Here is a 21,380-nt window from a genome sequence, read left to right on the forward strand (position 1 = left end):
CATATTCTTTTTTAGTCAACAATTATCTTGAGCATTTTATTAGTTTGTGATTCACCTTCTAATACATATGTTGCTTAAGAGTAAAAAGCCCCTCCATAACTTTAAAACATCTTTTTTTTAACCTGAAATAGGCTTAAATTCTCACGTTGTCAGATGAGTCTTAACACTTTAGTATTTGCTAAATTTAGCCTATTAAGATTTTTTTAAAGGAGCATAAGGGCCCTAAATTGGAAAAAAAAAAAAAAAACTCTCCTACGATCATAATTGTGGGATTTCATTTCCAGTTCATTCTGTTGGAATCAATCTGAATTCCATGTAATGTAAACAGTTCAAAAAGTCTTAAAAATGAATTGTTGACTTTAAACAATCTTCGGAGCCGCTCACAATGTCCGTAGAAGCAGACTCCTCCCCGCTCCTGGGGAAAACCCTGCCTAATATTTATAACGTTATGACATACTGTAATACTCACAAGGTGGTTGTAGAAGTATAAACACGACTGGAGTTATCTGATTGGCTGCTGGTGATGTAACACCCATGTCAATACTTCCCAGTGAACGCACGTGTTCGACCTTTTATTTAAATTTCCATTTCATCACAGCAATAAGACACTCGGGGCGGTGCATTTTCTGTGAAATGATTATTGCCCTGGGCCCGAGGTGCTGCCTCGCACAATGCATCAGAGGAGGTTGTGTCCGTGGTCGTAACCTCCTCGCGTGAAAGGCACCGCCTGGTCCAGTCTTTGTGAAGGAACAAAATAAGTTCACTTCCTCGGGCACCGCCACCCACCCTCAGCAAATGACAAGGCTGGAGCGCAGCTCCCACCGCACAGTTATTTGCAAAGTCCCAGGTGAACTCGTGGCGAGAGAAGGAAAATGCGCGTCCCGGGCGCGGGTAGGTGCGTGTGGGCAGCGGGGAGGCGGCCAGACCCTGACACTCGCCAGCTGTTTGTCCTCCGCGTAGCCCGGCCCCGGCCGCACACGCCCGCCCCCTCCCTGAGACCCCCAACCCGCCGCCCGGCCTTTTGTCCCCCGCCCCTCGGCCGACTTCCTTCCCCGTGGCCGCACCCCCGCCCCCAGGCCGGAGGCGCGGCCCAGCCCCTTTCCTGGTCCCCTGGCGCCCCCACCCCACCCCAGCCCAGCCCCAAGCCCAGCCCCCCTCCCCCAGCCCGGCCCCCACCCTTTCCCCCTCCAGCGGTTACTGCTACCCCGGTGCATTGTGGGCGCACGGTCCGTTGTTCATTTGCCATTCGACCTCCGCCAGGGCCTGGTCGGACGGAAACGCTCCGCCGGCTTTATTGTCGCTTCGTTATGTGGCGGAGCCGAGCAGCTTAGCGTGCCTCTCACCCTCAGCGCCTGCGAAGCCGGCGGCGGCGTCGGGACTCCTCGGCGCGCGGAGGAAGGATATCTGTGTGGAGGGTCGGTGTGTGCGCGCGGCTTTAAAGAGGGGGCAGCGAAGGGTCTCCCCGCACTCCGCCGCTCAACTTCGAAGGCCTCGCTTGCCCCCGGCTTGCTCCTCACCTCTCCGCCGCCCGCCCCCTTCTCCGCGCGGGACGCTGCCCGGAGCGCGGCGGGGCGGGGGTGGAGGACGAGAGAGCGGCCGGAGGCGTCGGCCCGGCAGCGGCAGCGGACGCGTGCGGCAGCCCCGGGAGCGAGCGCGAGCCGGGCTGCCGGGCGAGAGGGCGAGGCCGAGCCCCGCGAGACCGGAACGCCGGGGGCGGGGGCGGGGGCGAGACAGAGGGGGAGCCGCGGGGAGCGCGCGGGACGCGGCCCGAGGCCGTGCGCGAGCCGGGGCACCGGGCGGCGGCGGCGGCGCGCGCCATGTCGTTCAGTGAAATGAACCGCAGGACGCTGGCGTTCCGAGGAGGCGGGTTGGTCACCGCTAGCGGCGGCGGCTCCACGAACAATAACGCTGGCGGGGAGGCCTCAGCTTGGCCTCCGCAGCCCCAGCCGAGACAGCCCCCGCCGCCAGCGCCGCCCGCGCTTCAGCAGCCTAATGGGCGGGGGGCCGACGAGGAAGTGGAATTGGAGGGCCTGGAGCCCCAAGACCTGGAGGCCTCCGCCGGGGCGGTCGCCGGCGCCGCCGAGGAAGCCAAGGAGTTGCTGCTCCCCCAAGACGCGGGCGGCCCCACCTCGCTTGGCGGCGGTGGCGCGGGGGGCCCCCTGCTAGCGGAAAGGAACCGTCGGACTCTGGCCTTCCGAGGCGGCGGCGGCGGCGGGGGTCTCGGCAACAATGGCAGTAGCCGCGGCCGCCCCGAGACCTCGGCGTGGCCCCTGAGGCATTTCAATGGGCGAGGGCCGGCGACTGTGGATCTGGAGCTGGACGCGCTGGAGGGGAAGGAGTTGATGCAGGACGGCGCGTCCCTGAGCGACAGCACCGAGGACGAGGAGGAGGGGGCGAGCCTGGGCGACGGCAGCGGGGCGGAAGGCGGCAGCTGCAGCAGCAGCAGGCGGTCGGGCGGCGATGGCGGGGACGAAGTGGAGGGCAGTGGTCTGGGAGCTGGCGAAGGAGAGACTGTCCAGCACTTCCCGCTCGCGCGGCCCAAGTCTCTAATGCAGAAGCTCCAATGTTCCTTCCAGACCTCCTGGCTCAAGGACTTTCCCTGGCTGCGCTATTCCAAGGATACTGGTCTTATGTCTTGCGGTTGGTGCCAAAAGACCCCTGCAGATGGGGGAAGCGTGGACCTTCCCCAAGTGGGGCATGATGAGCTTTCGCGAGGGACCCGCAACTACAAGAAAACCCTCCTCCTGAGGCACCACGTCTCTACCGAGCACAAACTCCACGAAGCCAACGCCCAGGTATAGTATATCCTGCTCCTACGTTTTTGAGATCTTTTAGGGAAAGGTTTATCAGCATTCCCTTCCCCCCACCCCCCAAAAAAATCTCAAAACCATTTTCCTGGGTGAAGACATCGTTCCAGTTGAGAGGTGCGGGAAGCTTACGCGTGGGGGTTTAGAAAGCCTGGGAACAAGTTTTGAAAAGTTCTGTGTGTTGTGGGGGGAAGGGGATGGAATGACAATTGTCTTGTCGTAGCGCTGGATTTTTTTTTTTTTTTTATGACTCAGATTTCTTATCAGATTGAATCAAAAAGAAAGTGAGGTTGAAGGTTTTAACCTAAAAGGCTGACTTTGCGGTAAAAAAAATTTATTAGCTGTGATTTTAGAGAAGCTGCTCTGTGCTCACAGACGTTTAGTGTGCTGGTCGAAGTCAAATCGGGCAACTCTTTGAAGAGTGGATTAAACAGTTTTCCTTTACCTTTAAGGCTGCCCCTTTCAGGAAAACGTCCAGCCGAAAACATTCTTTATATGAGATCAAGATAATGTGAAGTATGAGCGAGTATGTAAATGTAGAGAATGCTATTTGGAACTCCTTGCTCTTGTGTATAATTTTACTAAATTAATCTCTGTTGAACTTTCTTACCAAGGCCTGGTTTTGGTAAATTATTGTAGTTTTTACTTGTTTACTCAGATTTCTGTGCTGAGATTTTTTTCGTGCTGTTCCTTTTCAGAAAGATTTTTAAATGCAGTTTACAATTAAGTACTTTAAACTTAGCATTAGAAATGTTTAATGTGTAGTTATTTGTATCAAGTAGTGGATTTGGATTGGTAGGGAATTTATTTACCAAACACCGTGAAAGTGCTTACAAAAAGTAAGCTGTACTTTAGTTCTTAGTCCTTGTTTTAACATTTCCAGTCTAAAGATAGTAAGCCTTACTATTTTGATAATCTGTATTCAAGCCAAACAGATGTTTATCAGTCCTCACTTTTTGACTTGAAGGCAACCTGTGGTGGTAGATGGAATTCATTCTTTCGTGTTGGTAGCCAGTCGTTGATTTTATAAAGTTAGCTCTCAGATAGTAGTCTGTTTATTGGAATGATTCTCCTGTTCAGCGCACTTACCGTGGGTTAATTAGGCGCACCAGTAACCCACAGACACAGCACCCATGTTTCTCAGAAGTTAGGGCTTTAACTTTAAAGCACAGGGTAATTTCCCCGCCCCCGCCCCAGTGGACAATGTAGTAGGGTTTTTGTTGTTGTTGTTTTGCACACATTTTAGTTGCCTAAGCCCTAGAAGGAAGGTCATTTAACGATACAAGGCCGAGAAAGGTTAAGTAAGTTGTCCTAAGAGTCTAGGGTGACCCAACTGAGGCTAGAGCCTGTAAGGAATGTCGTAATGGAAAAAGAATGGATTTGGAGTAAATCTGGGTTCAGATCTCAACTTTCTGCAATTAACTAGCTTTGTGAGCTTGGGCAATAGAGTGAAATGGAACTGACAGTTCCTTGTCTTTCGTGTGCCAAACACATTTATTCTGCAAAGTATTTATTTTTTGTTCCCATTTTACAGAAGAGGAATCTAAAGCCTTAAAGGGTTAAGTAACATTCCTGAAGTTAGGTAGTAAGATGATGGAGTTGCAGGGGACTTGTGAAAATGGAAGTTTAATTTTCCAAATAGGGCTAGGTTGGTTACTTAGAAAATGTTAAATGGGATGAATTTTCTTAATCTGCTGTGGACCAATTACTCTATCAGCATAGTCTCTCCCTGAAGGTAAATCTGAATGGGAATGCAAATTATAATTAGCTCCTTTAGTGAACCTGAAATCAGAAGAAGGGGCATCAGTTGGATAACCTTAAGTTAGCCTCAGCCTGGGTGTATTCTCCTCTGGGTATATATCTTTGTCTTGGAATTCCTAGGAAAAACCTTTCTAAACTTGAACTGAACTATGAGTCTCTTCCTGTTCACTCCTTTAAATTCCCCCATCAGTGCAATCTGCAGGCCATCTCCTTTCTTTGGGACGTTCTATACAATATGCATATATTAAGGACTACAGTTTTAGTAAGTCCTGTGTGTCCTAAGGTTATATGTTAGTCTCCTTGATTGGATTTTGAGTGTTTTCACTTTGAATTGATCCTAATCATTTCTTAGTTTCGTTAGAACTAATCTTGAGGGGATATCTTGTTATCAACCCCAGGTACCAGCTGTATAAATATCTCTTTGTCTTAACTTGAGTGACAGGTTCCTCATCTGTTTTACTCTTTTTGGAGACTGCAATCATTTTTTTCCCCCGTTCTTCTGCCGTCTCCAATTACCTGTAGGAGGCACTATAACACAACACGTAATGTAAGCGCCTACATGGCTTAAGGTCAGAGGACTTTGCTCCTAAATCTCTACTTTTTTGGGCAGGCAAATTAGTTAATTTTTAGTTTCCATATGTATGCAAAGTATGTGTGCCAGCATAAAACCACTTAGTGCTGTTATTTATTATCATTATTACCTTTTTGTTTTGTTTTTTTGAGACAGTGACTCCATTGCCCAGGCTGGAGTGCAGTGGTGAGATCAAGGCTCACTGCAGCCTCCTGGGCTCAGGCATCCTCCCGAGTAGCTAGAACTACAGGTGCATGCCACCATTCCTGGCTAGTTTTTAAGTTTTTTTTTTTTTTTTTTTTTTTTTGTAGAAACGGGGGTCTCACTATGTTGCCCAGGCTGGTCTCAGACTTCTCGGCTCAAGCAGTTTTCCCACCTTGACCTCCCCAAAATGCTGGGATTACAGGTGTGAGCCACTGAACCTGGCCATTATTACTTATTTTGATCACCAGTCAGTTCTCCTTTTTTATACCTTCAGAGACTTTGTGGCCATCAGGTTCTTTGAACATTCTGAGCCTATTTCTCATACATGAAATTTTTCTCAGCTTCACAAAGGCACTCTTGAATATCTTGTCTTAAAAACCTGGAAATGAGAGTTCTAGAATTCTTCAGGCAAGAAATCAGTTTGAGTCTAAGAGTACTAAACTCCTATTTTCCCCATCATTTCTCAGAGTCCTGTTTCTGAGAGGAATTTGTTTTTTTTGTTTGTTTGTTTTGTGTTTTTTTTTTTGAGACAGAGGCTCGCTTTGTTGCCCAGGCTGGAGTGCAGTGGTGCGATCTCCACTCACTGCAAGCTCCGCCTCCCAGGTTCAGGCCATTCTCCTGCCTCAGCCTCCTGTGTAGCTGGGATTACAGGCGCCCGCCACCGCGCCGGGCTAATTTTTGTATTTTTTTTAGTAGAGACGGGGTTTCACCATGTTAGCCAGGGTGGTCTCGATCTCCTGACCTCGTGATCCGCCCATCTCGGCCTCCCAAAGTGCTGGGATTACAGGCGTGAGCCACCGCGCCCGGCCTCTGAGAGGAATTTGGCCACATCTTAACACAGTCATGTACTGCATAACATTTTCAAGGATGGACTGCATATATGATAATGGTCCCAAAAAGACTACAGTGGAGCTGAAAAATTACTATCATCTAGTAATACCGTAAAGTTGTAGTGCACTTTGTTTTGTAATCCCAGCAGATCGGGAGGCGGAGGTGGGTGGATCACTTGAGGTCAGGAGTTCAAGACCAGCTTGACCAACGTGGTGAAACCCTGTCTCTACTTAGTGTAGCCTAAGTGTACAGTGCTCATAAAATCTACAGCAGTGTATAGTAATATCCTAGGCCTTTCATTCAGTCACCACTCACTGACTTACCCCAGAGCAGCTTCCAGTGATGTCAGCTCTGTTCATGGTGAGTGCCCTATAAGGTGTGCCATATTTTTTTTTTTTTTTTTTTTTTTTTTTGAGACGGAGTCTCGCTCTGTCGCCTAGGCTGGAGTGCAGTGGCTGGATCTCAGCTCACTGCAAGCTCCGCTTCCCGGGTTTACGCCATTCTCCTGCCTCAGCCTCCCGAGTAGCTGGGACTTCAGGCGCCCGCCACCTCGCCTGGCTAGTTTTTTGTATTTTTAGTAGAGACGGGGTTTCACCATGTTAGCCAGGATGGTCTCGATCTCCTGACCTTGTGATCCGCCCATCTCGGCCTCCCAAAGTGCTGGGATTACAGGCTTGAGCCACCGCGCCCGGCCCAGGTGTGCCATATTTTTACTGTACCTTTTTCATGTTTAGGTAGATTAGATACACAAATACTATTGTGTTACAATTGTCTAAAGTATTCATTACAGTAACATAATGTACAGGTTTGTAGTCTGGGAGCAATAGGCCTGACCATATAGCCTAGGTGTGTAATAGGTTATACCATCTAGGTTTGTGTATACTGTGACATTTGCACAGTGACAAAATCGATGCATCTCTCAGATCATATCCCTGTCGTTAAGTGATGCATAACTGTATGTCATGAAAGGTTACTTTTCTCTAAGTAAGAAAAGTATCTTTTTGTTAATCTCTTGGTAGTGACCAAAAAGTTAATTCTTCTGTTAATTGGACCTTGGTTATTGTGGACTATTTGTGGGAGAGTCTTTTAAAACATGCTTTCTGAGTCTGTGTTTTGAGCCTTCCATTTCAGAGGTGTCCCTGTATTTATAAGGATATGAGGGACAATTAATAGTTTAATTTTAAGTAACAATTGACTATATGATCAGAGTTAGGTTTAATGATTAGCTCATTCAGTATCTGACCATTGGCCCAGAAGACTTTAAAATTAAGTGATTACCACTTATTCTTGGTCTAGACCACTTTCTACCCAATTGTGAAATTTTCATAGGCTAAAGCACACATCCTGTTAACTCTTCCCAGGAGAAACAGGCACCCGAATGTATTATTGTTGTCAATTTAGTTAACGTTTACAGAAACTAAGTAATGAATTCAGACCAGTGATCTGATTGAACTATCTAGTTGGAATATATTGATGTCAGTAGCTGAGCAAACAAAGAGTATAAGGCAGATCTATCAGCCTAATTTGTTTTGGCAGAAATAAGGGCCAACGTTGATTGGTTGGTTGGTTGGTTAGTTGGTTGGTTTTTAACACTTTTGGAAGAAAGTCTGAAAGATCTTTCACTGAGGAAAAATCAATTAGAGTTGAGCTTGTAACCCATTCAATTCCATTGTTTATTATTTATATATTTTACATTATTTATAATTTATTAATTCTTTGTGTTTTATTCAGTAACAGCTAGTTCATAGCACTTACGCTTTTCAAACTTTTGTTAGCAGTGTTTGACTATACCTTATTGTGTACCTAGGATTAGCTTCCTTCTCCATCTTAAATTTAGCTGTGTTAGGTTGATGCAAAGCACTGGAGATAAAAATCTGTAAATAAAACATTCATTCTCTCTGCCCTCAAGGAACTTGTAGTTTAGTAAGGAGAGATAGGACTGAAAAAAGACACAGATACCATGGTAGCAGTGTATAATCAGGGTACATTGAAGATTTTTTTTTTTTTTTTTTTGAGACGGGGTCTCACTCTGTCACCCAGGCTGGAGTGCAGTGGTGTGATCTTGGCTCACTGCAACCTCCGCCTCCTGGGTTCAAGCGATTCTTCTCCCTCAACCTCCTGATTAGCTGGGACTACAGGCACATGCCACCATACTAGGCTAATTTTTGTATTTCTAGTAGAGACGGGGTTTCAGTATGTTGGCCAGGATGGTTGCTATCTCCTGACCTCGTGATCTGCCCACCTAGGCCTCCCAGTGCTGGGATTACAAGCGTGAGCCACACGCCCAGCCTGAAGATTCTTAAGGAAGGGAGTGATCAGTTCTACCTGCAAAGGTTGGAAGAAACTTGTACAACTGACTCTTGAATTTTAATTGGATTTAATTAATAGGTGTTGACCAGGGTGGGGAGGGCATTTAGGCATTGCAGTTAGAAACAGCCTGAGGAGGAGCCAGGCGCAGTGGTTCACGCCTGTAATGCCAGCACTTTGGGAGGCCGAGGTGGGTGGATCACTTGAGGTCAGGACTTTGAGACCAGCCTGACCAATATGGTGAAACCCTGTCTCTACTAAAAATACAAACATTAGCCAGGTGTGGTAGCGGTTGCCTGTAATCCCAGCTACTCAGGAGGCTGAGGCAGGAGAATCGCTTGAACCTAGGAAGCACCCCACTGTACTCCAACCGGGGCGACAAGTGAGACTGTGCCTCAGAAAACACACACACACACAGAGCCTGAGGAAAGTGAAGAATGGTATTTTAGAGAAAGGAGAGTTTGGTTGCTGTGCAGGATGAAAAATCAAGTTTGAACAGTAAGGTCATGAAGGATCTCCTGTCGTGCTGAAAACATTAAATTTTATTCTCTTGACAAATGGGCAACAATAGCAGTTTTAAGCTGGGGGAGAATCATTATCAAATGTGTATGCATTGCCATCCAGAGACACCTACGAAGTATGTATGTGGGCTTAGAGTTTGAGGAGAGAACTGGTTGGCAGGCTGTTATAATAACCTGAATAGGCCAGGCGCAGTGGCTCACACCTGTAATCCCAACACTTTGGGAGGCCGGGGGTGGGGGAGGGGGTGGATCACCTGAGGTCGGGAGTTCGAGACCAACCTGACCAACATGGAGAAACCCCATCTCTAATTAAAATAAATAAATAAATAATACAAAATTAGCCAGGCATGGTGGCATGTACCTATAATCCCAGCTGTTCAGGAGGCTGAGGCAGGAGAATCGCTTGAACGCAGGAGGCAGAGGTTGCGGTGAGCCGAGATCGTACCCTTGCACTGCACCTTGGGCAACAAGAGTAAAACTCCATCTCAAAAATAAAAAAATACCTGAATAACCATAGTCTGTCTGCTCCCTAACACTTACAGGATTAGAATTTCTGGGGATAGTACTTAAGCTACCAGAGAGGATGCCATCACTCAAAGATTCAGAGATGATCAGAAAACTACAAAAGAGACCACCTTGTCTTTTTCTCTACCAACTATTATAATTTGTCATTGCCACTAGCATGTATTTGTTTGGCATCACACTTGCTATGGCCTTGTCTTCCTTCTATAAAATGAATTTATTCTAAAATTTGGAAGTAGAAATTACTGTTTTTGTTCTTTCAGTATATTCCAGTGAATTGCTGCAGAGTAATGAAGATTTTGATGTTTTCATTGCTTTTAGTTTACCCTTGAATGATTGTGTTTCAAATGTCTTTTTTGCTAATTCAGTTATTGGAAAAGGGCTGTAATTGAGTACGGTAGTAAATACTAATTTCTTGTTTCTTTAGTTGAATAACATTTTCCTATCATTTATGGATTGACTACAGGTGTGTTGTTTGACTTTCTATTACTTGCAACTGAAGTTAGCCTCTCTTCCTCTATTCCCACGAAAGTGTAGGAGACTGGTGATGGTCTTGTATTCTCTACAAGTTGGCGGCATTGTTTAGGCCGCAAGCTAGAATGCTGATGACCCTATGATTCTCTCCCTCCACCCCTTATATCTGTTTTATCATGCAAGTTCTGATGATTTTTAGACTATTTTTGTAGGCTCTGCTTGACACCTCATTGACATCTATCTTCTCTAATCAAGGTCTTTTTTTCTTGCAAGTATGTTGCGCTGTTCACAGTAGCTTTCCAGAGGGTACATGGCTCACACCTGTAATCTTATCTCTTTGGGAGGCCGAAGTGGGAGAATTGCTTGAGTCCAGGAGTTTGCCACCAGCCTGGGCAACACAGGGAGACCCTTTTTTTTTTTTTTTTTTTTTTTTTTGAGACGGAGTCTTACGCTGTTGCCCAGGCTGGAGTGCAGTGGCGCGATCTCGGCTCACTGCAAGCTCCGCCTCCCGGGTTCCCGCCATTCTCCTGCCTCAGCCTCCTGAGTAGCTGGGACTACAGGCGCCCGCCACCGTGCCCGGCTAATTTTTTGTATTTTTAGTAGAGACGGGGTTTCACTGTGGTCTCGATCTCCTGACCTTGTGATCCGCCCGCCTCGGCCTCCCAAAGTGCTGGGATTACAGGCTTGAGCCACCGCGCCCGGCCTGGAGACTCTTACCTCTACAAAAAATTTAAAAAATAAAATAACCAGGCATGGTGGCACACACCTTGTAGTCCCAGCTACTTGGGAGGCTGAGACAGGAGGATCCCTTGAACTCAGGAGGTTGAGGGTACAATGAGCCATGATCTAACCACTGCACTCCTGCCTGGGTGACAGAGTGACACTGTTTCAAAAAAAAAAGGAAAACTAGCTTTCCAACTGGTCACGGTATCTGTAGTCTTCTTTCCCTGATAATAAATCTCCACCTTGCTGCCATAGTCATCTCTTCTCTTTGTTATTTCAATTATATCACTGCTTCTGAAAACTCTGTAAGGTGCCAGTAGCAATTGTTCTAATATTTGGGAGGGGGAAGGGGGTTCACATCTTTTTTTTTTTTTTTTTTTTTAGAGGTAGGGTTTTGCTATGTTGACTGGACTGGGCTTGAACTCCTGGCTACCAGCCATCCTGTCGCCTTCCAAAGTGCTGGGATTACATGTCCCTCTTTATAATCTGGTCAAAATGGATGGACATTTACCTCTGAAATGTGCCCAAGTGCATATTTGCATTCCATAGGGCTGTTTAGAAAATCACATTGAAATTCTTTTACAAATCTGAACTTTTTTTTTTTTTTTTTTTTTTGAGACAGAGTCTCACTCTGTCGCCCAGGCTGGAGTGCAGTGGCCGGATCTCAGCTCACTGCAAGCTCCGCCTCCCGGGTTTACGACATTCTCCTGCCTCAGCCTCCTGAGTAGCTGGGACTACAGGCGCCCGCCACCTCGCCCGGCTAGTTTTTTGTATTTTTTTAGTAGAGACGGGGTTTCACTGGGTTAGCCAGGATGGTCTCGATCTGCTGACCTCGTGATCCGCCCGTCTCGGCCTCCCAAAGTGCTGGGATTACAGGCTTGAGCCACCGCGCCCGGCCAAATCTGAACTTTTGAGGATGCTATAGACCATCTTATGTTTTTTTTTAAATGCTGGATTTTTTTTGTTGTTTTGTTTTGTTTTTAATGCTGTTTCAATTACTTGAAGTGCTCATCCACCCATCCCACTCTTGGATCCTTTAAAGCTCTGCTCAGGTCTTGTTTCTTCCAAAAAGCATCCCCACACTTTAAAAACAAAAAACAAAACACTGGATTAGATACACCTGCTTTCTGCTCTTACACCACCTTAAGAGTCTTACCCACTAACAGTAACTTCAAATTAGCAACTGAATCATTTTGGTTCCCAGTGTAGACCCAGGCCAAAGTAGGCATTCATTTAATGCTATTAAATAAATGCGTAAAGTTAGGACTTTTCAAGCATTTTCGTTTGAGTAAAATATTTACTATTTTGTAGCCTATGTTATTTAAATATTGAACATCTAGATAATAGGTTATAAGGATTTTAATAAATGGACACTTATCTATGTTTTCTAAATTTTAAAAGACTTGATATTGAGGTCTCATCCAGACTACAGTTTTACTAACGGGCATCTTCACAAATGAAAAAATTCAAGATTTCGTATTTAGCTCTGAATGTCTGTTTCTTTAAAATCTCCTTGTTTAGCCAGTTTAGACTATAATGTCAGAGCTAATTGTGTTGTCCTTTTTGGGAGAGAGGTTAGAAAAGGTCACTACATTTGAAAAGACCAGTTGTGGATATAGTAATTTTTTTTAAACTTACCAGTGATATCTGATGTTATCGGTATACTAAAAGTGGACATAGAACATTAAAGAAGGATCTAAAGACGCAAAGAATACCTGGAGTTATTAGGGACCTATTTAAGATTTTGTCTCTGGCACTAAGAATTTATTAATTTGTTGAGTTCAGCAAATAATATTGGCAGTTTTTTAGTGCTTTGTACTTATTTAGCTCTTTTACCCAAATCCTTTAATAATAATCTCCTTAGAGAGTACACGTACTCTTGGAAATGATTCATTTTTTCGAAGGGCATATTTATTTGTGTGGTTTTTGTTTTTTGGTTTTTTTTTGAAGGGCATATTTAATAGCTGCTGCAGACATATGGAATAGTGCTTTAATCAGTGGTAAACAAGAAATTGCTGTTACTGGTTATAAAAGCAAGCGACATTAATGTTCTTGTACCATAGTAATGAGAAAAAAAAAATAGTGGTTGAATAGTGTTTAATTTGTACAGTTTGTGTCAGAGTAGAATGGGCAGATATTTTGATGGATAGGCTTTTGTCTTAGTTACTTCTAAAAATTAGAACATCTGGTATGGTAAAGGCAGAGAATCTTAGCAATTGGCACTGGCCCAGAAAATTCAGAGTGCAGTGACCATAGCCTATTATGACTGCTACAATAGGCATAGCCACCTCCTGAAGTGTTTTCAACTGTTTGATATATGAACTTTAGGCAGTTCTTGACTTGTGCATGCTGATTCACTGCTTTCACAAACACTTCATGGGTATATGCTGCCAGATATTCAGTGTTGAAAACTTTGCTTCTTCCAAATATTCATACAATATTCATACTTTTACTGTAATATATAGTAGATAGAACATTGAACCACATGAGCTTGGGTTCAGGTACAGCTTGTGTAACAAAGCTTAGTGTTGGGCCTGCATCAAAGCAAGATTCTTCCCCCTTATTTGGAATTTCTGTAGAGAGCATAGGCAAAAAAATTTGACTCAGTCTTAAAAGGGAAACCAAGTAAACAGAATGATGCTTTTGTAGAAAGTTACATTGTCCAAGTAATTGTTATAGGTGTTTTTAGTATCATTCTTTACATTTTCACACAAGTAGTAAATCGTTTCTTTCCTCTTTGCTACATATGAACTTTCACAACATACTGTTTTTTTTTTAAGCAAGTATTTGCAACAATCCAATACAACATACTGGTTTAATACAAAAGCTTAGGTTAAATAAGTCTCATTATTACGTTACTTCCTTTCTGCTGTTCCCCAAAAACAAAAATAAGAGTATTACTCATGAATGGACTTGTTCTGATTCCTCTATCCATGACTTAACAGTTTTTGCAGAATTGGATGTTTTGGTAGGAGGAGAAAATAGCTAATTTAGAGCATGGAACATTATTATATGGTGGGGGGGCATGGGTGGGAGTTTTTTGGTAAAAGGGCATTACGCACTTGGTACCAGAAGGGAACGGGAAGGTTGCCAAGGAATCGTCGAAAATGAGGAAATTTCTCTACTTTGTGTGCTTCATTCTGAAGTGATCATATACTCCAGATTCGCAGGGTTTTTCATACTATTCTATTTTCACAGTGAAACAGTTGAAGTGTGTCCTGGAATCTTTTTTTTTTTCTTTTTGAGCCAGGATCTTAGTCTGTTGCCCAAACTGGAGTGCAGTGATGCGATCTTGGCTCACCGCAACCTCTGCCTCAGCCTCCCAAGTAGCTGGGATTACAGGCGCACCCCACTACTGCCCAGCTAATGTTTGTATTTTTAGTAGAGATGGAGTTTGGGGTTTCACCATGTTGGCCAGAGTAGTCTTGAACTCCTGACCTCAAATGATCCACCTGCCTTAGCCTCTCAAGCTGCTGGGATTACAGGCGTGAGCCACCGCACCTGGCTGTGTCCTGGAATATTAATACTTTGGTTCTTTCAGTTGACTTCTCATATGTGGGAGCAGCACTATAATTTTTAGATGGACTGAGTTAGTTTCAGAGAATTGAGATGACTGTGACAGTGTGTGTGGCCTCCTGTGACATGGACTCAAGTAAAGCTAAAATTTTTATGATTTAGCCATGCATGTGATTGCATTAAGTCACATTTTGTGATTGTTTAGGGATCCACCATTTAGGATATTGTTTGTGAGACTTCTTTTGCAGTCCTGTCATCTCTACACCACTTCTCTCTTCTAAGCATGTCAGTCCTTTGAACCTGTTTACACTCTAGTATTTATTTCTCCACGTTTTTCTCCATGCTTGTAAAATCATAGATCCATGTATATGTGTATATATTTTATTATTTTATAGAAATGGTCTATGTTTAACTTAATATTTTGTGCCAAAGAATTGACACTTGAATAAGGTCAGTATTTTCAGTTATCTTTTCTACTAGAAATGGTCTAAGCAGTTTATCTCTTGGGAAAGAGATTATTACTTCAGTTGTTTAGCAAAGTGTGGAGGGGATATTTAATCAAAGTGCTGGAGGGGATATTCAGCTCTGCCTTGAGGGAGCTTACCCACCTAGTCACTGTATGAGGAAAGTCATAAAGTTTTAACTAACATTTGTAATACTGATTTATAGTTTAGGGAAAAGGCTCGGGGATAGTGACTTTCCAAGGATACGCAGTTAATAGCTGGTACAGACAGCATTCTGAATTCTAGCTCATACTCTTACGATTATATCACACAATTTTAATTGTGACTCCAAGTAGGTCTATAATGAATACCTGTATGATAAGCAAAATTTATAAACATTTAGAATTTTGAATTCAGGAATTTTAATTTACCTTACAGTTTATAGTATGTATGACCCTAAAGAGATAAATCGTTTTGAAAGTTGATAGGAAATTATATAACTAGATATTCCTGCAGTTGAAGCAGATTTTCCCCTTAGGGTCTTACCTTTATCTCTAGTTAGATTTAATTAACTTCATTGACCTAAACTGTTTGATTTTAATGTTTGCCAAGACTTAAAATTTACCTTTTTATTAATGGTAGACAGGGTGATATGCCTAGCACAAAATATAACTTGGATAGTTTAAGTTCAATCAGGGGAGACTGCTGCTTTCCTATCAGAGATAAAGCAAACTCATTTAATTCCTATAAATGAAAGTTTCTTTTCTGAAGAAAATAATTGCTCTTTTTAATTTTAAGAAATTCTCAATTCATATTCTTAGCTTATATTTGAAAGATATAACATGATGAATGTTATTTTTAAAATGAAATCCTGCTGATCTTCAGTCAGATGTGTTGATTTTTTTTTTTTAAATAATAGCAGTGGGTTGCACCACCATTGTTCACTCTCTTTCTTGATTACTTACAGATTAATATATATGATTATCGCTTTTTAAAAGCTTGATAATTTTTTTCCTTGGTTTGGGAGTTTTTAAAAAAGTCAATAGAGTTTAATACTAATGTTTTTTATCCAATTACAGGAGTCAGAAATACCATCAGAAGAGGGGTACTGTGACTTTAATAGTAGGCCAAATGAGAACTCTTATTGCTATCAACTTCTGCGACAACTAAATGAACAGAGAAAGAAAGGTATTCTTTGTGATGTCAGCATTGTGGTAAGCGGAAAAATCTTCAAAGCTCATAAGAACATCCTGGTTGCAGGCAGCCGTTTCTTTAAGACTTTATATTGCTTTTCAAACAAAGAAAGCCCTAACCAAAACAATACTACCCACTTAGATATTGCTGCAGTTCAAGGTTTTTCAGTCATCTTGGACTTCTTGTATTCTGGTAACCTGGTGCTCACAAGCCAAAATGCCATTGAAGTTATGACAGTGGCCAGCTATCTTCAGATGAGTGAAGTTGTTCAGACTTGCCGAAATTTCATTAAAGATGCCTTAAATATAAGCATTAAATCAGAAGCTCCAGAGTCTGTAGTTGTGGACTATAATAATAGAAAACCAGTTAATAGAGATGGTCTGTCTTCATCACGGGATCAAAAAATTGCCAGTTTTTGGGCAACACGGAATCTTACCAATTTGGCAAGCAATGTAAAGGTTGAAAATGATGGTTGTAATGTCGACGAGGGCCAAATAGAAAACTACCAAATGAATGACAGTAGTTGGGTCCAGGATGGATCTCCTGAAATGGCTGAAAATGAATCTGAAGGTCAAACAAAAGTGTTTATTTGGAATAATATGGGCTCCCAGGGAATTCAAGAGACTGGCAAAACAAGGAGGAAAAACCAAACTACAAAAAGATTTATTTATAATATTCCACCTAATAATGAAACGAATTTAGAAGATTGCTCAGTGATGCAGCCACCTGTTGCCTATCCAGAAGAAAATACACTACTCATCAAGGAAGAACCAGGTAAATATATATACAAAGATACTTCCTTGTTCATCTTAATTCTAGTTGGATATAACCTTGAAGTATATTTTTAATTGAATTATTTTAATTATAAAGTAATACTAAAGTTGTTTACAAAAGAAGGGGGGACATCATTCAAATGCATTACATATTTGGTATATTTTCTTTGTCTTTTTTCAACACATATATATGTGAGTTTATCAAAAGATGTATTAATAGCCAGGTATTGCATATATTGTTAAGGAACGTGGACTCTGCTGCATGTACAGGTCTTTGACCTTCCTCATTTTTAGCCTCTGTGCTCACTATTTTATACCCAGTGCTGGGAAAGATAGAATCTTTAGTTGTAATATATAATCACTTTGTTATTTCAGAGACCACCTTAACCTTTTTTATTTTATTTTTGGCTGTTAAAACATATTTAAGTGTTTCAAAGAATTTTGCCAATTATGAGATTATGGTATTCTAGTTTATTTAGGACTACTGTTCTTCTGTTTTTATTTATTTATTTATTTATTTATTTATTTTTGAGTGGGAGTCTCACTCTGTAGCCCATGCTGGAGTCTCACTGCAAACTCCACCTCCCGGGTTCAAGCAATACTCCTACCTCAGCCTCCTGAGTAGCTGGGACTGCAGGTGCATGCCCCACACCCAGCTAATTTTTGTATTTTTAGTAGAGATGGCATTTCACCATGTTGTCCAGGCTGGTATCGAACCCCTAACCTCAGGTGATCCGCTTGCCTCAGCCTCTCAAAGTGCTGGTATTACAGGCATGAGTCACCACATCTGGCCTAGAGCAGCTACTGTTCTGTTCTCACACGAGAAGCTATTTTGTTTGTCCACTGTCACCTGATTTTCATTCACCTTTGCGTTAGTTGCAAAGCCTCTGAGGCCTTTCTCTTCAATATATTTCCCTCCAAAAGTTATATAGGAATCTTAGAGAATCACATTGATAGTGGGAATTTTTTTAAAAGAAGAAGACCATTGTTAAGTCTTTAGTTTAATCTGACTGTGTGTATCTTTATTTGAAGAAGCTCAGTGGGTTTGAGGTTTCCTATGCATACCCGAGGCTTGTCCACCACTGTCATACATTATTTAATGCTAGTTTTTTTCACTTCAAAGCACCATAACTGTTCAGTGTCTGATTTACACGATGGTGGTCATTTGAGGATGGAGTATTTTCTGTTAAAGGAATCACTGTTTTTAGTTGCCAGAGGGCAAAATGCCATAGTAATCCTGTGAAATGTTCCTCTGGCTTTTTAAATTTGGGTTAGCTTTCAGAGGTAGGAGTGTGTGTGTGTGTGTGTGTGTGTGTGTGTGTGTGTGTGTGTGTATGTGTGAAATTTTTACTGTGTGAAAATCAGCTAGTGTGTATATATAATGAATACTATTTGTTGATCTTTTTCCTTGTACTTTATATCAAGTTTTAACAATAAAATCCCTGAGACAGTTTAGTTAAATAAAATATTAAGGGTAGATAGACTCCTTAGCCAGCACTTTGTTTTGTCTTAATTATATAGAAGACCTTGACAAATTTCTTATTAGAGCTACATTGTCTTCCTGCTGTATGGATTATTCCTATTTAACAGTATGGTGGGAACCCTGTAGTGTTTTTAAATACACACACTTTTCCTTAAAGAATAAATAAGATCTTTTGGGTGTAGTGGTTGTTTGATGGCAACAGCAGTAACCCCATTTAAAAAATTAATGCCACATATAATTGGAGTGATTTAAAGAAAAGCATTAATAATGAACTACAATGCATACTTTCAAAAATAATATTACTAGCAATTTTTATCAAGTATTTCCTAGCCATGGTTGTATCAATGGATTAGTTCTATCGTAAATTAATTGGTGGTCTAACATACTTTATCTCTTACGTCTGTGTGGTTTTGTTTTGTTTTGTTTTGTTTTTTAAATGGAGTCTCACTCTGTTTCCCAGGCTGGAGTGCAGTGGCACAATCTTGGTGCACTGCAACCACTGCCTCCCATGTTCAAGCGATTCTCCTACCTGAGCCTCCCCAAGTAACTGGGATTACAGGCACATGCCACCATGCCTGGCTAATTTTTGTATTATTACTAGAAATGGGGTCTCACGATGTTGACCAAGCTGGTCTCAAACTCCTGACCTCAAATCCACCCACCTCGGCCTCCCAACGTATTGGGATTGCATGTGTGAGCCTCCGTGCCCAGCCATCTCTTAAAAAGGATCATTTTCGCCGGGCGCGGTGGCTCAAGCCTGTAATCCCAGCACTTTGGGAGGCCGAGATGGGCAGATCACGAGGTCAGGAGATCGAGACCATCCTGGCTAACACCGTGAAACCCCGTCTCTACTAAAAATACAAAAAACTAGCCGGGCGAGGTGGCGGGCGCCTGTAGTCCCAGCTACTCGGGAGGCTGAGGCAGGAGAATGGCCTAAACCCGGGAGGCGGAGCTTGCAGTGAGCTGAGATCCGGCCACTGCACTCCAGCCTGGGCGACCGAGCAAGACTCCGTCTCAAAAAAAAAAAAAAAAAAAAAAAAAATCGAACCTTGCTTAACTCACAAATTTGGTTCTATCAGTGCCACCAATGTTGTTTGGTGGAAAAAAAAAATGGGTCTCGAGCATTATGGTTAGGGTAAAATATGATTTAGAGCCAAGGACTGGCGAATTTTTACTGTAAAGGGCTAAAACAGTAAAAAAAAAAGACTTTCACCTTTGTTGGCCATAAAAATCAGCTCATCAACTCTGCCACTTGTGACATGAAAGCAGTCATTTGTAATATGTAAACAAATGAAGGTAGGTGTGTTCCAGTAAAACTTGCCAACCCTTTGTATATAGCAGTGGTTCTTAATCATGGCTATGCACATTGGGATCACTTGGGAGCATTACATACCGTAAGGGGTCTCTCTTCCTGTGGATTCCAGTTTAATTGGTATGGAATGTGGTTTGGATGTGGAATTTTTTTTAAGGTTCTATAGGTAATTCTGTGAGTTAAGGTTGAGATCAGCAAATATTACTATATCGGAAAGAGCCTAAATTGAATCAAACATAATGAATTTGAAAATAAGCTATGCCACCTACCCACTGTAGTCCATGATCAAATTAAGCTCTTGTCCTCAGTTTCCTCATTAAAATACTGTGTTGATTTTAGAGATTATGAAAATGAAGTGACAAATATGAAATAACTCTCTTGGTCATGGCAGTCCTCCTTAAACTTGGAAAAGACTATTGAGGTTATTCACATCAGTTTTCCGGTGCTGTGTGCTTTCTACCAAATGCCAAATAGATGGTCTTAGCCTCAGCTTGATTTTTTTGACTGCTTGTAAAGACTTCCTTAAGCAGCTTCCAGTGTAGGGTGACTGATTATTAGGTAGTCATTTTAAATGTAGCCAAAATTTGCTTCTCTATAACTTCCTAATTCTGTCATTGGGAATAGTATAATTTATAATTAATTAATTAATTGTATTTATTTATTTATTTATTTTTTTGAGAGACAGAGTCTCCCTGTGTCACCAAGGCTGGAGTGCAGTGGCATAATTTTGGCTCACTGAAACCTCCGCCTCCCAGATTCAAGCTTTCTCCTGCCTCAGCTTCCCAGGTAGCTGAGACTACCGGCGTGCACCACTACACCCAGCTAATTTTTGTATTTTGTATTTTTAGTAGAGAGTTTCACTATATGTTGGCCAGGCTGGTCTGGAACTCCTGACCTCAAGTGATCTGCCCGCTTTGGCCTCCCAGAGTGCTGGGAATACAGGCATGAGCCACTGCGCCCTGCTTGAAATAGTATAATTTAAACCTAACCTAATTCCTCTAATCTACCTGATAACCCTTCAAATGTTAGACATTTAAAAAGTCCTGTTTTTGTAGGCTATGTGCTCTTCTGCCCACCTTGTAATTAATGCACAGAATTTATTCTAACTTTCCAGGCAAGTTCTGACCAATATAGAACACAGTCAGCCTGTGTTTACCAAGGTTAAGGCCTTCCCAAGGTCATTCAGCTAGTAAAAGTAGAAAGAGGCAGGTTTCATATTTAGGACTATCCAGCATTACAACCTTGCAATTAACTACTAAAGTAGTAGATTCCTATCTTTTTAAAAAATTAGTTCCTTTTAACTTTAAAATATTTTTATGATCCCCTTCATCATTAGTTATGCTTTAATTTCCATTTATTGAGAAAACAAAAAGTTTTCCATGAAATAAATGCTTTTAAATGAATGTAAAGTTCTGTAGCAAACATCTGAAAAGTCTTAGTGAATTGTTCAGTCTGCAAACAATGCTTGGCATGTTTGGATTTGTGGGTCTCTTCTAGTTACTGTGACTTCTCCCAGGTCTTCAGCCCAGAGTTTGTAAGATAGAGCTCTAATAATGCTGTCTTATATAATGTTGAAGCTTTTGTTTGGGTGCCTTTTAAAAATTGAGATAAGAAGGTATACTCATAGCTGCAGAGTTTTTATTCAGATGGTATTTTTTTATCTTGAAAGTAACGTATTACTACAGCGTCATATTTGTTGTTAGACTTCACTTCAGATCATTTCTGATACACAAGAATACTTGAAGGTAGAACTCAGGAAAGTTAGAAACTTCTGTCCTAAGAGAGTATGCACATACTGGGATTATGGAATAATTAAAACTGTCAGCAAAAACTAAAATCTGGGTAATCAAATAAGGGTAAAAATGATGTCATGAATGAATTGCTCTGATAATGTAAAAATTTCAAAATCCTTGTCTTGCTGATTTGCAACCAGGAAAC

The 21,380-nt window shown here is 42.3% G+C and overlaps 1 protein-coding gene across 2 annotated transcripts in view; it reads left to right on the forward strand.

Moving 5' to 3' along the window:
• Nucleotides 1-604: 604 nt before the first annotated feature.
• The window catches only part of ZBTB10 (zinc finger and BTB domain containing 10), a 40,496-nt gene continuing 19,720 nt past the window's right edge, over nt 605-21,380 (forward strand). Inside the window, exons 1-2 of one of the 2 annotated variants that reach the window (XM_015145614.3) lie at nt 605-891; nt 15,760-16,648. In XM_015145614.3, the coding sequence (XP_015001100.1) occupies nt 796-891; nt 15,760-16,648 (985 nt within the window). In that variant the 5' untranslated portion in view covers nt 605-795. Of the gene's footprint in view, nt 892-1,237; nt 2,796-15,759; nt 16,649-21,380 lie in introns of those variants that run through there. The other variant, XM_015145612.3, reaches the window with a different exon arrangement.

Source organism: Macaca mulatta, chromosome 8 (genome assembly GCF_049350105.2).
Source record: "Macaca mulatta isolate MMU2019108-1 chromosome 8, T2T-MMU8v2.0, whole genome shotgun sequence".
NCBI lineage: Eukaryota > Metazoa > Chordata > Mammalia > Primates > Cercopithecidae > Macaca > Macaca mulatta.